The following is a 14,186-nucleotide window of genomic DNA, read 5'->3' on the forward strand; positions in this document are numbered from 1 at the left end:
TGAAGCAGACAGTGATGTAGACACCAAAACCAGAAGTAAAAGCAGAAGAGAGAAGAATTGGCCCAGCAGTCACATGACTGCAGCTTTAGGCAAGTACAATGGGCATTTGGACAGTTTTTTTTATACCATTGGTTAAGGGGAGGGGCGGTGGCAAATAATCTTGAGTTGAGCTTTAAGGTATGGCAAATATAGGAACTACCCACATAAGGCTTACATTACTCTGTACAGCACCACATGCAGGTTTGCTGCTATATAAATAAAAATTAATAGAAATACCAGACTAAGACAAATAACTACATGAGAACACTCCCAAAGTCATTACTTAGAAACAGATTTGGCCAGCACATAACACATGTGATATACAGTAGGATATAATGATGTGTGGGAAGAAATATGAGGATGATAAAAACACTAGTGTGGAACCTGGAGGAACCAAGTTGGTCTCTGATGTATGCTTGAGCAAGCAAGTGTTCTAGCTGGTAATCCCATCATGTCATGATATCAGAAGTGGTAACTCTGCAACACTTGGAATGTACGGACATCTTGTCATTAACAATCCATCAAGAGGAGAGATCCATGGGGGTTAAGTGCTAGGACTAAGATGATAGAAAACAGATACCACAACAACTGAAAGATAAATACAACTCCCTATGCCATACAGATGGCAAGGGAAAGAAGCAGGTTCCAGGCAAACACTGTTATTATTAGCAGTAGGTCTTGTTAGATGTGCCAACATTTCATGCAGATGTTTTTGTACACAAAGAAAATGTCTCTGGTTATGAAAGCTAACAATACAAAATACAAAAATAATTTAGCAATATATAAGGAAGAATTAAAATAGCACGTTGCCAATTGTATGGACTCAATACACGACCTTAGAATATATGGCTCAGTTTGAAGATGGGCATTCAAGCTACGTGTGGTGTATGAATCAGTAAACACTGCCATCTGTATATTCACAGTCTCAACATAAAGCATATGTCCACCCACCTTTTAATTTTTCTTAATTTTGGATACAGTGGGGAAAGGGTTAGAACCCCTGTCAGGCTGTTACTGCTATCTGGGCAGAGATGTCCCATCACATCCTGACCTGCTGATGTCTTACGGGAACTCTCCAACAGCAAAATACACAGATGTCCATTTGTTATTTCTGTCTGTATGACTGTTGCAGATTCTTCCTCACAGCCACTCTGTGAAACCATTATCAGTAGGCGAGTAAGAAGGGGAGATCCAACTAACAGAGCCCCAGAGTGCAGCAACAAACACACAGGGATTCTAATCCTAACCCATTCTATTCTAAACTTAGATAAATGTTTTTGGTTTGTGGGGGTCTGTGTCAATGAACAAATGCAGCTTGTGTCGACATTGTTTGAGATACTTTTGAGAGCATAAAAAATTCAATGCAGGTGCAGTTGACTTGCTTATGCATTCCCAGTGACTTGTTATCCAGTGTTGATGCACCAATCTCCTGCTGAGAGAACACGATGATTATTGCTAGTGGCTAATTGCCAATAAACGCATGCTAAAATAATAAAAAGGACATGCTGGTTATACCCAAGTCGATCGAAGGATCGACTTGGGTACAATCAGCCTGGCCATACATAGAACAAATCTTGGCCGGTTACTGCTGAACCGGACAAGATTCAAACCATCTATGGCCAGCTTAAGCTTCAAACCCTATTGCATGTTCCAGGGGAGGACTCCAACCCTAAGCACACACTATAACGGAGTCCTCAACATCTCTTACTTTAGATCTATGCTCTGTCCTCTGTGTCTGGTCAAAGCACCTGTTCAGCCAGCAATGGCACTCCCAATAAAGACTGGGTCAACAGGGTTGCTGCAGGTTCCTTCAAAATCTAAGTCAAGGATTCAACTACAGTGGGAGCCTGGGATTGGTGCTGACACTATTATCAGTTCTTTGCTAACCTGCCCAATGGACATATAAAAGTGAAATATAAAATGTCCATACATGACTGGAGTGTTCTTTAAATATGAAACAGATGGATTCACTTACAGAGTCTCAGCTCCCAGCAGCATCTCCACCTTCTCCGCTACATGATTGCTGTGAATGGTGAGTGTAAACAGATGGCTGGCTGAGCACTGTCTTGAGTACAGAATGGGAGTGTTGTTCTTCAGTGGAGACGATGACGGCTCTTCATTGTCACACTGCTCAACATGAAGCTGATCCAGCATGGCATAGTCTGTGACATTATAGCTTTCCTCACTGCAAGAACAGAAATAACACAATTCAAAACGTCATTGTTATCCATGCACAATTCAAATATGATACAGCAGTGATCACATCTCTACAATTATACGTGCTCTTTGTAAAGTAAAAAAAACTGTAACTTGGGTTTTTCTGGGTTATGTACATTCAACTCATCACTTCAGAAACTACAGTAATCTTTAAAAACCCAGCTAACTTTCAGATGTCAATTTTTCCAATACAACTGGTGTATTCAAGGGAGCGTGGTCTTGTGTATCACTGATGGGACCTAGTACATCAGTTCAAAAGTCTGCATCAGCCATTGTCTGCCTTCATCTGTCCATGTAGACATAGGCAGACAATGGCAGAAGACATCCAAACATAAAGGTGAAATCTAGTTTTACAGTCACACCAGTGAGTGATCATATGTCTATAAGCACCCCTTAACTTCACACATCCACTGGCCTAACATTTTCAGGAGAAAACCTGATTGGTTGGGTTGTAATATCCTGTGTGATCACTATTGTTTTCTCCCATAGGTAAATCAGAACCACGGCTGTCTAACTTGGTTCGCTCTTCCCCTTCCTAAATACACATTTGGTTAATCTCAGGTTCTTTAGTTGGTAAGAATGTTTCTGTATGTGCCTGAAAGGTCTCTAGGTAGTAATTAATAATAAAGGGGAAAGCACCCAGGACTTCTTAAAAGCTTCTCCTACACTCTGAAACTCTTTAACCCAATCTGTCCGACTATCTCCTACTATGACCGCCTTCAGAGAAGCCTATCCTGCCTTTAAAGTGACTGTAAAGTGATTTTTTTTAAATAACAAAAATATCATACTTACCCTCTCTGTGTCATGGATTTGCACAGAGCAGCCCAGATTCTCTTCTTCTTGGGTCCCCCGCTGGTGGTCTCGACCCCTCCCTCCTGCCAAGTCCCCCCACAGCAAGCAGCCACTGCTTTATGTGTCCATTTACACACTGTGGCTCATCCGTCCGTCCCCCCATCCACTCTCTCCTCATTGCCTCACTGGCTAGGATTGACAGTAGTGGGAGTGCTGTCTCAGCGAATGCGGAGGGAGAGACCTGGGAGAGCTGAGGCTCTTGTATACATCACTGGATCGAGATGGGACTCAAGTAAGTATGGGGGGGGGGGGGGCTTTGCACATAGGTTTTTTACCTTCATGCAAAGAAAGTATGAAGGTAAAAAACCTTGAGCCTTTACAACCATTTTATCTAATAAACTGAATTTTTTTTCTTCCATAAGCTCATCCACAACAGTAATTACTTTTTGTAGCACTTGACCCTTCCTTTTAGATTGTAAACTCTAATGACAAGGGACCTCTGATCCCTCCTATATTAAACTGCATTGTAACTGTACTTTCTCCTACCATTTTGTAAAGTGCTGCACAAACTGCTGGCACTAAATAAATCCTGTATTACAATAATAATAATAATATTCCCTAGAGTAGAAAATAAGTAGAAAACAAGGATGTCAAGATAAATCTTTATTACAGATAAGAGGCAAATGCTGGGTTTGAAAATACAGCTTACTACAGTTCCTAGAAGAAAAAACATTGGTGAAAGAGGAGGTAATGATTATTTTAGCTATTCCGGGAGTGTTTTTACATGAGCTCACTACCTGTTTACAGCGTAAAGCAGAGAGAGGAAACACTCTGGAAGGAAATCAAAACACTAACATTTGAAATTCACTGTAACATCTGTGATTCCTGATCATGTGCCAATACTAAGGTTGAGTCTCCTTTATATAAACATTCTGCACAGTATGGAGGAGTAAGATGATCCTGCTTAGAAGCCCATGTCAGTCAAAAATCAGCCTAAAATGGAAAAAAAATGAATCCCAACTCAAAGAAAATAATGATTTCAAGTTATTGAAGAAAAGTATGCATCTATGGTTTCCTAATATCTTAAATCTGTAACTGCATCCTAAATTCTGTGAAAGAAACCTTTTTGTGAGCTAATTTAATATTTTGCATATAAAAATCACAGGCGCTACAGACATCACTGACTCATCATACTTTACCTTCCAGTAGTCTGACAAGCACAAAACAGCTGTTTTTAATACTTCCAAGGTTCAACTACTGAGACTTTAAAGAGCTCTGTAAACAGTTTCTTAAAGCGGAGCTCCACCAAAAAAGGGGAAGTTCTGCTTTAAGGACTGCTCCCCCACTCCTTATTAAGGATGGCACCTTTGGGGGGCGGGGGGGGAGCAGGTACCCGAATCTGACAGGTACCGACTCCCACTTCCGGTCCGATCGCCTGAGCGGAAGGTGTCCTCCCTCCCTGTAGTCTTTTGGGACACGTAACAGGTCCCAGAAGACTGCAGGACCATTCATGAAGCGCAGCGCTACTCACACATGCACAGTGGGCACCCAGCTGTGGAGCCATAAGCTATCACAGCCGGGTGCCCACACTGAAGATGCTGGAATCCAGGATGGCTGGTGAAATGGGCTGCAGGGGACACACCGCGGGACCGAGGGACAGGTAAGTGGTTGTTTTTTTTAAAAGTCAGCAGCTACAGTTTTTTGACAGGGTGAGTGGAACTCCACTTTAAGCTGAACTCCAGGTAAGCAGCTAAATGTACAGTAGTAACACCACATACTGTATATAGGACATTTTTTAAAAGCCAAAGAATTTGGAATTCTATGCAACCACCCTCATGTTTTACTCTTACTACACAGAACAGCCAGATCTTGAACTCCAATGCAGTGATCTAGAACACTAGTCAAAGTACACCACTAAAGCTGGCTAGAGATGGATGGGAATTTGGCTGGTTCAGCAGAGACTGGCCAAAGTTTGATCCCGCTCAACAGAAGTAGATCAGGCTCGTTGAAAAATCTTTCTCGATCAACAACTGCAGCCAATAGCCTGCAGGCACTGATCAGTGTATTCTGACAGTGGAGAGTCCCCACTCAGAATGCAACGTTTCAGTGGGGAGGATTCTTCCATCCACTTTGAATGGAGGAATCCATTAAATGGCCATCTGTGGCCAGCTTAAGATTGTGGACTGGAAAATGAAGCAGCATCACACTAATGAGTCATCCCTGATCCTTGCAGCATGTTGGTCTAAATAATTCCTGGTTCTGTTCCTCTATCTTCAAGACTCAATGCTGCTCTACAAGGAATTACAGGAGGCTGATACGTGGACAAGTCCACATACTTATACGCTTCTGTTCACAAACAACTCAGTTCGCGAACAGAAGAGTTTGCAAATATTTGCTTTGGTTCGTGAACAGTGCTTCAGTTAACGACCACACCATCTTCCCTGCTCTGACACGTGGTCCTGACTTCCTGTAGGCGAGATCGCGGTCACAGACAGACACTGAAAGTGTACTTTGAAGACACTTACAGTACTGAGCACATACTGTACAGTTCATCCCTGTGCACACTTGCTGTAAAGCTTTTTTGTGTGCTTTTTAGCACATACTGTACCAGAAATCCAGTATAGCGCCAAAGAAAAATTCAGAGCAAGCATGGTGGTAAGAAGAAAGTGCGGAGCGGTAATGAAGGTGACAAGAATGTACAGAGCAAGCATGTTGTTGAAAAGAAAGTGCAGAGTGATAATGAAGGTGACCAGAAGCACCACCCCAACATAACTGTAACAAACAGAGTGTTGAATCTGATGAACGATAACGTGGTCTCTCATTTCCAGAGTTATGCAGCTCAGAAAAAGACAAGTGACATCGGACAGATTTTCCAGCAAAACTGAGCCTTCAGCTAAGAGACAAAGAAGAGAGGAAACCCCTGAAGGAGATCTCCCCAATGTCCTTATGGAGGGGGACTTTCCCTCCGAACAATAACCTCCTCCCACCCACCTTCCTGTCCTCCACACCAGAAGTCATCTCAAGCAAGATTAGTGTTATCTCTCTTCATACTGTACTGTACTTTGTTTACTGTACATATTTTTGTGGTTCAAAAGCAAACAAAAAAAAAAGTTCAGAACGGATTAATCTTATTTGAATTGAACCTTATGGGAAAATTTTATTCGGTTGCCGACCAAATTTGGTTTGCAATCACGTTCGTAGGGGTCAGAACAGATTAACCTGATTTACATTGAACCCTATGGGAAAATTGCCTCGGTTCTCGGCCAATTCGGTTTGCGACCAGAGTCTTGTGAACCAAGGTATTACTGTATTGGGTTACATTTAAAGTGGTTGTTGCCAGAAGATTTCTATGCATGAAGGTAAAAAACCTTTAGGATGCAGCTCTTCCCACAGCCCTCCCTAATACTTGCGCACAGTCCAGCGATGTACATAAGAGCACCTGCACCTGCTGCCCCAGCTCTCTGGCTTCTCATTGGCTCAGAGACAGCAGCAGCTGTCAATCACAGAGCAGGTCTAGGGAGCAAGCAGGTGCAAGTGCCACTAGAACAAGTGGTTTGTTCTGGGGGCATTCGGCAGGGGGGAGGAGCCCAGAGCACCAGCAGGGGACCCGAGAATAGGGGAATCGGGGCTACTTTGTTCAAAACCATGTACCAACAATCACAATGTACCAACAATCACAAACTGTGGTAAATATAAACCTGGGTACATATAAAAAAAGTTTGACAGCCGATTCTGATGAAGAAAAAAAAAAAAGTGCAAGCTAGAAAATGTTTATCATACATGAACACAGCGTTCGATTTTCGCTCAATGTGTACAGTAATCATATGGAAATATTTCAATAGAGAAAAGCACGCATGATCAGAAGCAAAGGACGACCTGGAAGAAGGTGACAACAAAATTGTACACAATTGTTTGAGATTTTTTGAACAAGATAATACCATGGTCAGTTGCATCATGATATGAACCTTCGTGGAAAATGAAATAACCATTCGTCCGATTTTCTCATAGTCTGTACCCCACTTAAAACAGCAATGTTTTTTGGCTCTCTGTATGAGAGAAACAGCATAGATCCTAGCAAGAGAACCCATCAATCACATTAAAGCCCTGTACACACGATAAGAATATTGGATAAATGATTGTCCTTTTTTTTTTTCACATGCTTATCTCGTATCAAAAGTGACAAGGTTACTAACGTTACGAAACTTTTTATACGACAGAAAGAAAAATCATAAGTGATGTAATGTATTTGTATAGTATTTTCAGACGAAAACTGTACTGATGAAATGAAAATCGTACGTTCTGGTATTTTCATGCTTGTCCCTTCAAATAATTGCAGACAAAAGCTGTGTACCAACAATCAGATTATTGTACGATCACTTTCAAAAACAGTATTTTTCATACAATTTTCTGATCGCGTGTGTACTAGGCTTTAAAGTTAAAACTCCCCTGGTAATCTCAAACACAAGAAAAGGGCAGTTTCTACCACCAACATCACAGCTCTTTTGATTCCATGCACTGGCAGCCTACATGCTGTGCTTGTATGTTTTTCTCTTTTTGTTTAGAATCAAAATACTTTGCACTAAACCATAATTTTAGTTTTTCCAGGTTTTAAAGAAAATTAGGTAATAGGATAGCCTGGGAACACCAGAAGGCTTTCCCTAAGCAACAACATCAGAGATCAACAACAGGTGTCTACAATATGGATTCCACAAAAATCTACCAAACAAACTAAATGTTTTAATCAGTCGGATGGCAATCACTATGTATTCAGTATTGAATCCCCAGCCAGGGAAAGGTATGATTGGCAGAAAGCTCAGAAACAGCTAATGTTTAAAACATCTAGAGCCCTGACATGAGAAATATTCATTATGAAGCCTCCCATGAGCAATGTCTCTATTACAGTAATTAGGACTGCTCACAGACAGAGCATGCTTTAAATACTTCTTGGCTCTGATCGTGAACCTATAGCAAGACTTCCGTCAATTGTGTGTCAAGTGTAGTGCATTCCTGTGTACAAACTGTTACTCAATTAAAGAGTGACTACACAACTAACTAGGCAAGACTAAAGCCTTGTATAAACTTTACAACAATCATGTTAATCATTGCCTGGCTCAAATATACATGTATATATGCCTCATTATTGAATAATTCTTATAAAGAATAACAAAGGCATGTGCACTATGCACTACAGTAGGCTATCCCAAACTACATTCCAGCTCAGATCATTTTAAGTAATTCAAGTGCAATAAATTTTAAATGTTTCAATATGGAAAAAGTGCAGCACAACTTAAAATATGTATAACCCGATATAAATGTGCAAAAAAAATGTTTTTATTAAAAATGACAAACATGTAAACGCATAAAACACAATTTACACATTTACATGAGTCTGTCATTCCTAGATTGTAAGCTCCAAGGAGCAGGGCCCTCCTTTCCCTCTTGTATTGAACTGTATTGTTGCTGTATTGTCTCCTGTTATATTGTAAAGCGCTGAGCAAACTGTTGGCGCTATATAAATATTAAAAAAAAAATAAAAATTCTGCTCATTTATATTGCGTTATACACATTTATTTGAGCCACACTTTTTCCATATTGATTTCTACTGGTGTTTGAACACACGACAGTGAAGAGCTGCAACATAATATATATGGGTTTTGATATACATTTGGGTTAGCGCAGAGTTTTCCATCTGTTTGATAAATTTTAAAGGTGTGCTTACATGTTAGCAATGAACAGAGAATTTCACATCTATATTCCTTTGATGACTTTGCCAAACTTTTTTAGGATGAATGATGGATACTGCACATGTATGCACATCTCAGCAGATGCAAAATGCAATTTCTGGTCCCTCTTGTGCTATTTACTCTAACATGCTATAAGCTCTTCCTTAAGATAAGAGGACGGACAGCAACAGGAGCTTCACAGATGGCCCGTGTAAGAGCATTCTTACACTGAAATGACAAAGGGAAGCATCATTTGACAAGAAGGCTGCCCTATTATCTGTCATCTAAAAAGAAACCATTTAAACAATTTGTAAATTGCCAGGGTTAAAACAGTTTTCACCAAATGGTTAGGAATTGTATGACAGAAAGTGTTTGCATTAAAACTGAGCAGGGATGTTACCTGCCAACTGCTTTCATTTTCATTCCAGCTTTCATCTACTATAGCTTACATCATCTACTATAGCGTACACCACAAATTGCTACAGGTACTATAATCATCATGTTCTGAATTGCCCTGAATCTCAGCCTGTAACGCGGCGTAACTGAGTTCCGCCACTGCTCCTGTGCTCACCACTATCTACTGTCACTTGTAAACACAGAAACCTGACTTCTGTGTTCACAAGTGACAGTGCAGCTCTCCTAACTGCGTCATACAGTCAGGTCCATAAATACTGGGACATCGACACAATGCTAACATTTTTGGCTCTATACACCACCACAATGGATTTGAAATAAAACAAACAAAATGTACTTTAACTGCAGACTGTCAGCTTTAATTTGAGGGTATTTACATCCAAATCTGGTGAACGGTGTAGGGATTACAACAGTTTGCATATGTGCCTCCCACTTGTTAAGGGACCAAAAGTAATGGGACAGAATAATAATCATAAATCAAATTTTCACTTTTTAATACTTGGTTGCAAATCCTTTGCAGTCAATTACAGCCTGAAGTCTGGAACGCATAGACATCACCAGACGCTGGGTTTCATCCCTGGTGATGCTCTGCCAGGCCTCTACTGCAACTGTCTTCAGTTCCTGCTTGTTCTTGGGGCATTTTCCCTTCAGTTTTTTCTTCAGCAAGTCAAATGCATGCTCAATTGGATTCAGGTCAGGTGATTGACTTGGCCATTGCATAACTTTCCACTTCTTCCCTTAAAAAACTCTTTGGTTGCTTTTGCAGTATGCTTTGGGTCATTTTCCATCTGCACTGTGAAGCGGCGTCCAATGAGTTGTGAAGCATTTGGCTGAATATGAGCAGATAATATTGCACGAAACACTTCAGAATTCATCCATCTGCTTTTGTCAGCAGTCACATCATCAATAAATACAAGAGAACCAGTTCCATTGGCAGCCATACATGCCCACGCCATGACACTACCACCACCATGCTTCACTTATGAGGTGGTATGCTTAGGATCATGAGCAGTTCCTTTCCTTCTCCATACTCTTCCCATCACTCTGGTACAAGTTGATCTTGGTCTCATCTGTCCATAGGATGTTGTTCCAGAACTGTGAAGGCTTTTTTAGATGTCGTTTGACAAGCTCTAATCTGGCCTTCCTTTCTTTGAGGCTCACCAATGGTTTACATCTTGTGGTGAACCCTCTGTATTCACTCTGGTGAAGTCTTCTCTTGATTGTTGACTTTGACACACATACACCTACCTCCTGGAGAGTGTTCTTGATCTGGCCAACTGTTGTGAAGGGTGTTTTCTTCACCAGGGAAAGAATTCTTCGGTCATCCACCACAGTTGTTTTCCGTGGTCTTCCAGGTCTTTTGGTGTTGCTGAGCTCACTGGTTCGTTCCTTCTTTTTAAGAATGTTCCAAACAGTTGTTTTGGCCATGCCTAATGTTTTTGCTATCTCTCGGATGGGTTTGTTTTGTTTTTTCAGCCTAATGATGGCTTGCTTTATTGATAGTGACAGCTCTTTGGATCTCATCTTGAGAGTTGACAGCAACAGATTCCAAATGAAAATAGCACACTTGAAATGAACTTTGGACCTTTTATCTGTTCATTGTAATTGGGATAATGAGGGAATAAACACACACCTGGCCATGGAACAGCTGAGAAGCCAATTGTCCCATTACTTTTGGTCCCTTAACAAGTGGGAGGCACATATGCAAACTGTTGTAATTCCTACACCGTACAGCTGTGGACGGGGGGTGCAGAGGTGAGCTTTGGACTGGAGGCGCAGAGGAGAGCTGTGGACAGGAGGTGCAGAGGTGAGCTGTGGTTACAAGTGCATCCTTGGCACATGGCCCTTGCTGCCTGCTCTTTCATCTATTTTTTTCAGAAGTGACAGGGCCTCTTTTTACCCTAAAAGAAACACATTCCTAGGAAGTCTCTCCTTAAGACTTTAGCTTTCCACTTGCTAGAAAACAGATGTAACCCACCTCATGTGTTTTAAGGGTGTAGTGCACCCCCTAAAGCGGCCTCTAGTGAAACTGATGCTTTTCCACCAGATTAGTGCACACACAGCCAGGGGCAAAGAATTTTCTTTACTTTCACTGGCTTGAATAAAACAGTTTAGGCTATCTTTTTGATGCTTTATTGAAACGTTGAACTTGATGGGGTGAAGGGATCATGGGATACCCCAACCGCAGAATTGAACTCTTTTGAGGACTCTGCTCTGTCTCTCTAAGCTGCACACAAAGCCCCACACAAGTCTCTGCTAACACGTGGCTATGTCTTCTTTCCAGAAACTAGGAGCCATACACAGTCACTAAGGCCTCACACTCAGGTTGTTTACTCACAGTGCCACAGGATCATCTATGTGTCTCCTACCGATATCAGTGAAGAAGACACAGATTTACACTACCACAGGACAGCTGGACACCTCCTCCCCCCAACTTCCTGCTGGTACTCTCCAGTGAGCATATCCAGATCCAAACCGACTCCAGAACCAGACTTGGCACATAGCCCCCCAGCTTAAGATATAACTGTGACATTGATGTCTTCTGAATGGCACCTTGAGCTATCCTGCCCCTGGGGCAGAGCACCTGCACAGGGGTCTCCTCCAGGAGGACTGGACATAGGAACTCCTCACCCCTGCCTCAGACTATTTATGAGCTATCTAACCACCTACTGGGCACACATCCCTAGGAATTGGCTGGATCCCCATAAACATTCAGGCTGCTTCTCTCATGTTTCCTCCCACTATAATTCTAGAATCCTCTAGAACACAGGGGAAAGCAATCAGAAGAGCAGCCTGTTAGACACTGAGCAGCCCAGAATAATCAACCCCTGCTCTACTGATTAGAAAGGTGCTGTACTAAATTTTCCTTACAGCCTGCAGTAACTAGGAGGGCGCTTCAATGGTTAGCAAAATGCTTAGCCCCAGGCTGTTCAAGATCATCAAGGCCTATACTTCTTCCACCTGTCCTTCACACCTCCTCAATGTTCAGTCTATACATTTACACATTCTTTTATGGCAACAGCAGGGCAGAGATACTAAAGGGAACATACTTGCATCATCAAATACCTTTTTATTCAGAAGCAACAGAGCACGCTGAAGTGTACCATACTAGCTGTTATCTTTGTAAAATGTGTTCCTTACTGCTCTTGAAGTATCAGGGCACATAAAAATGCCCAGGGGAGCACTTAGCACTGACATGTTGCTTCCCTGGCTTGTAAGAAGATAAGAAGAGGGGCCTTCATGCTACGGGAGACAGACCGAATCACGCGAGAAAAGGTAACTGACTGAAGGTATTGATCACCTTCTCCATTTCACTCCTGGTTGGCCAGTAGATGCCCACCGCATACAATAACTTCCTCTCAGACCAATCTAGAAAGAAAAAACCTTCTCCTTGTAGAACTAAAAATAAAAAAAATTATCTACTTTTTGTTGAATTTGTCTGCAAGGTATATAAAACACAGATTAAAGGGTGACTTTCAAAAGCACAGTTGCCAAACTTCTAACCAGAAAACTCACTTATTTCACGTGTTGTCTGGAGTTGTTCTTTAAATCTTTCCACAGAACATTATGTTTGATACAAACACAAACTGCAAAGGGGTGCCTTCCAGCTATAAGATTCCTGAATATCCAAAACATTGCTTCATATTAATATGAAAATAAACAAGTTTGCAATACCCACGTCAACCAGTAAGATTCCAGCTGCAATTATTCTAATGTAAGACAAAAAAATTAAAGCGATACTAAATCCAGGACCCTACATTCATTATATCTGGTCTCCCACAGTACACACAACATAGAAATGCAATTTAATAGATATAAACTGCTAAATACCTTTTCTCATTAGCAGTTAGAGCAGTGTTCAGCAGAGCACTGGTTAAAGCTTGTAGGGAGAGTTTTCAGACTGTCCTATGAGGCTGCAGGACCCTTGACCCTGTGTCTGGACAGAACTGATTGGTCCTGTGCTGATAACATGCACGCTCCCAAGAAAAAAAAACTCTCAATCAATACACACCAAACTGAGCATGTGCAGCCTGCCCCCTCCACTACCTGTTTGTTCACTTATAAACATTCTGAACAATAAATCTACTGCTGCCATAAACACTACAAAAAAGAGAGCATGAATAGATAGCATTGAAGAGAACCTGTCATAAAAGTGTTTAACATACCTAGTAACAGCTAAGGAGACATTATAGGGAGGGAAACATGGACCCAATGATGACTACAATCCAAATACATTTGTTACTTGCAATTATCCAAAAAACAGAAAGCTCCTTCTAAAACAGCCATTCCATCCAATACAAGAAAAAGAAGCTAAACTCCAGAATAAGCAAATAATGTCTGACCAGAATAGGCGTGTACATTCTTATTTGAATCCTAATGTGATTTGTGTATTTCTTCCAGATCTGTGCTGTAATTCAGAATGAAATCTTTCCTCTGTGCAGTAACTCATTGTGATGAAGACCACTCACTGCTGCTTTCTTTCCTTTACGACTGAGCGACAGGTCTTGTATCCGCCCTCTCCTGTAGTTTTCTGCAGGCAGCCTATAGTTGGTGGGCCAGATAGGTCCCTCCCACAGCTCTGTACAGTACAGTGATAAAGTCACTGCTACAAGCTAACATTTAGGTTTGTAAAGGCATTTGATGTACAGAAAAATAGATTTATGTCCTTTGAAGGTATTGAGGAGCATATTCAGGATGAATTTTATTTTGTACTCCACGTAAAGCTTTAACTATTTTTTTTAATTTGATTGGTGCCTGAGACGAAATAGCTCAACTAAACCAAGCCTTGACAAATCTGATATATCGGATACCCTGTATGTGAGGGTGTGTTTTAAAATACATCACCTTCATTGCAAATAGGTAAGTAGAAGGTGTTCACAGATCACGAGATTACTGGGAAAAGGGAGCTGGGTGCACTAAAGCAGTACAGCAATGCACGGAAGAAAACTGAAGTCCTATTCAATTTGGACTGAAGTATACCATCAAACTTAAAATATATCT

The 14,186-nt window shown here is 41.3% G+C and overlaps 1 protein-coding gene across 2 annotated transcripts in view; it reads right to left on the reverse strand.

The window, feature by feature from the left end:
• Window positions 1-14,186, reverse strand: part of ARHGEF26 (Rho guanine nucleotide exchange factor 26) — a 176,684-nt gene that overhangs the window by 22,367 nt on the left and 140,131 nt on the right. For both annotated transcript variants that reach the window (XM_089672608.1, XM_089672609.1), the window contains one exon: window positions 2,015-2,224. In XM_089672608.1, coding sequence (XP_089528734.1) covers window positions 2,015-2,224 — 210 coding nt within the window. The remainder of the gene's footprint in view (window positions 1-2,014; window positions 2,225-14,186) is intronic.

The sequence above is a fragment of the Staurois parvus genome, unplaced genomic scaffold (genome assembly GCF_062004578.1).
Source record: "Staurois parvus isolate SC_StPar_1 unplaced genomic scaffold, SC_StPar_1.0 ptg000131l, whole genome shotgun sequence".
In the NCBI taxonomy this organism is placed as follows: Eukaryota; Metazoa; Chordata; class Amphibia; order Anura; family Ranidae; genus Staurois; species Staurois parvus.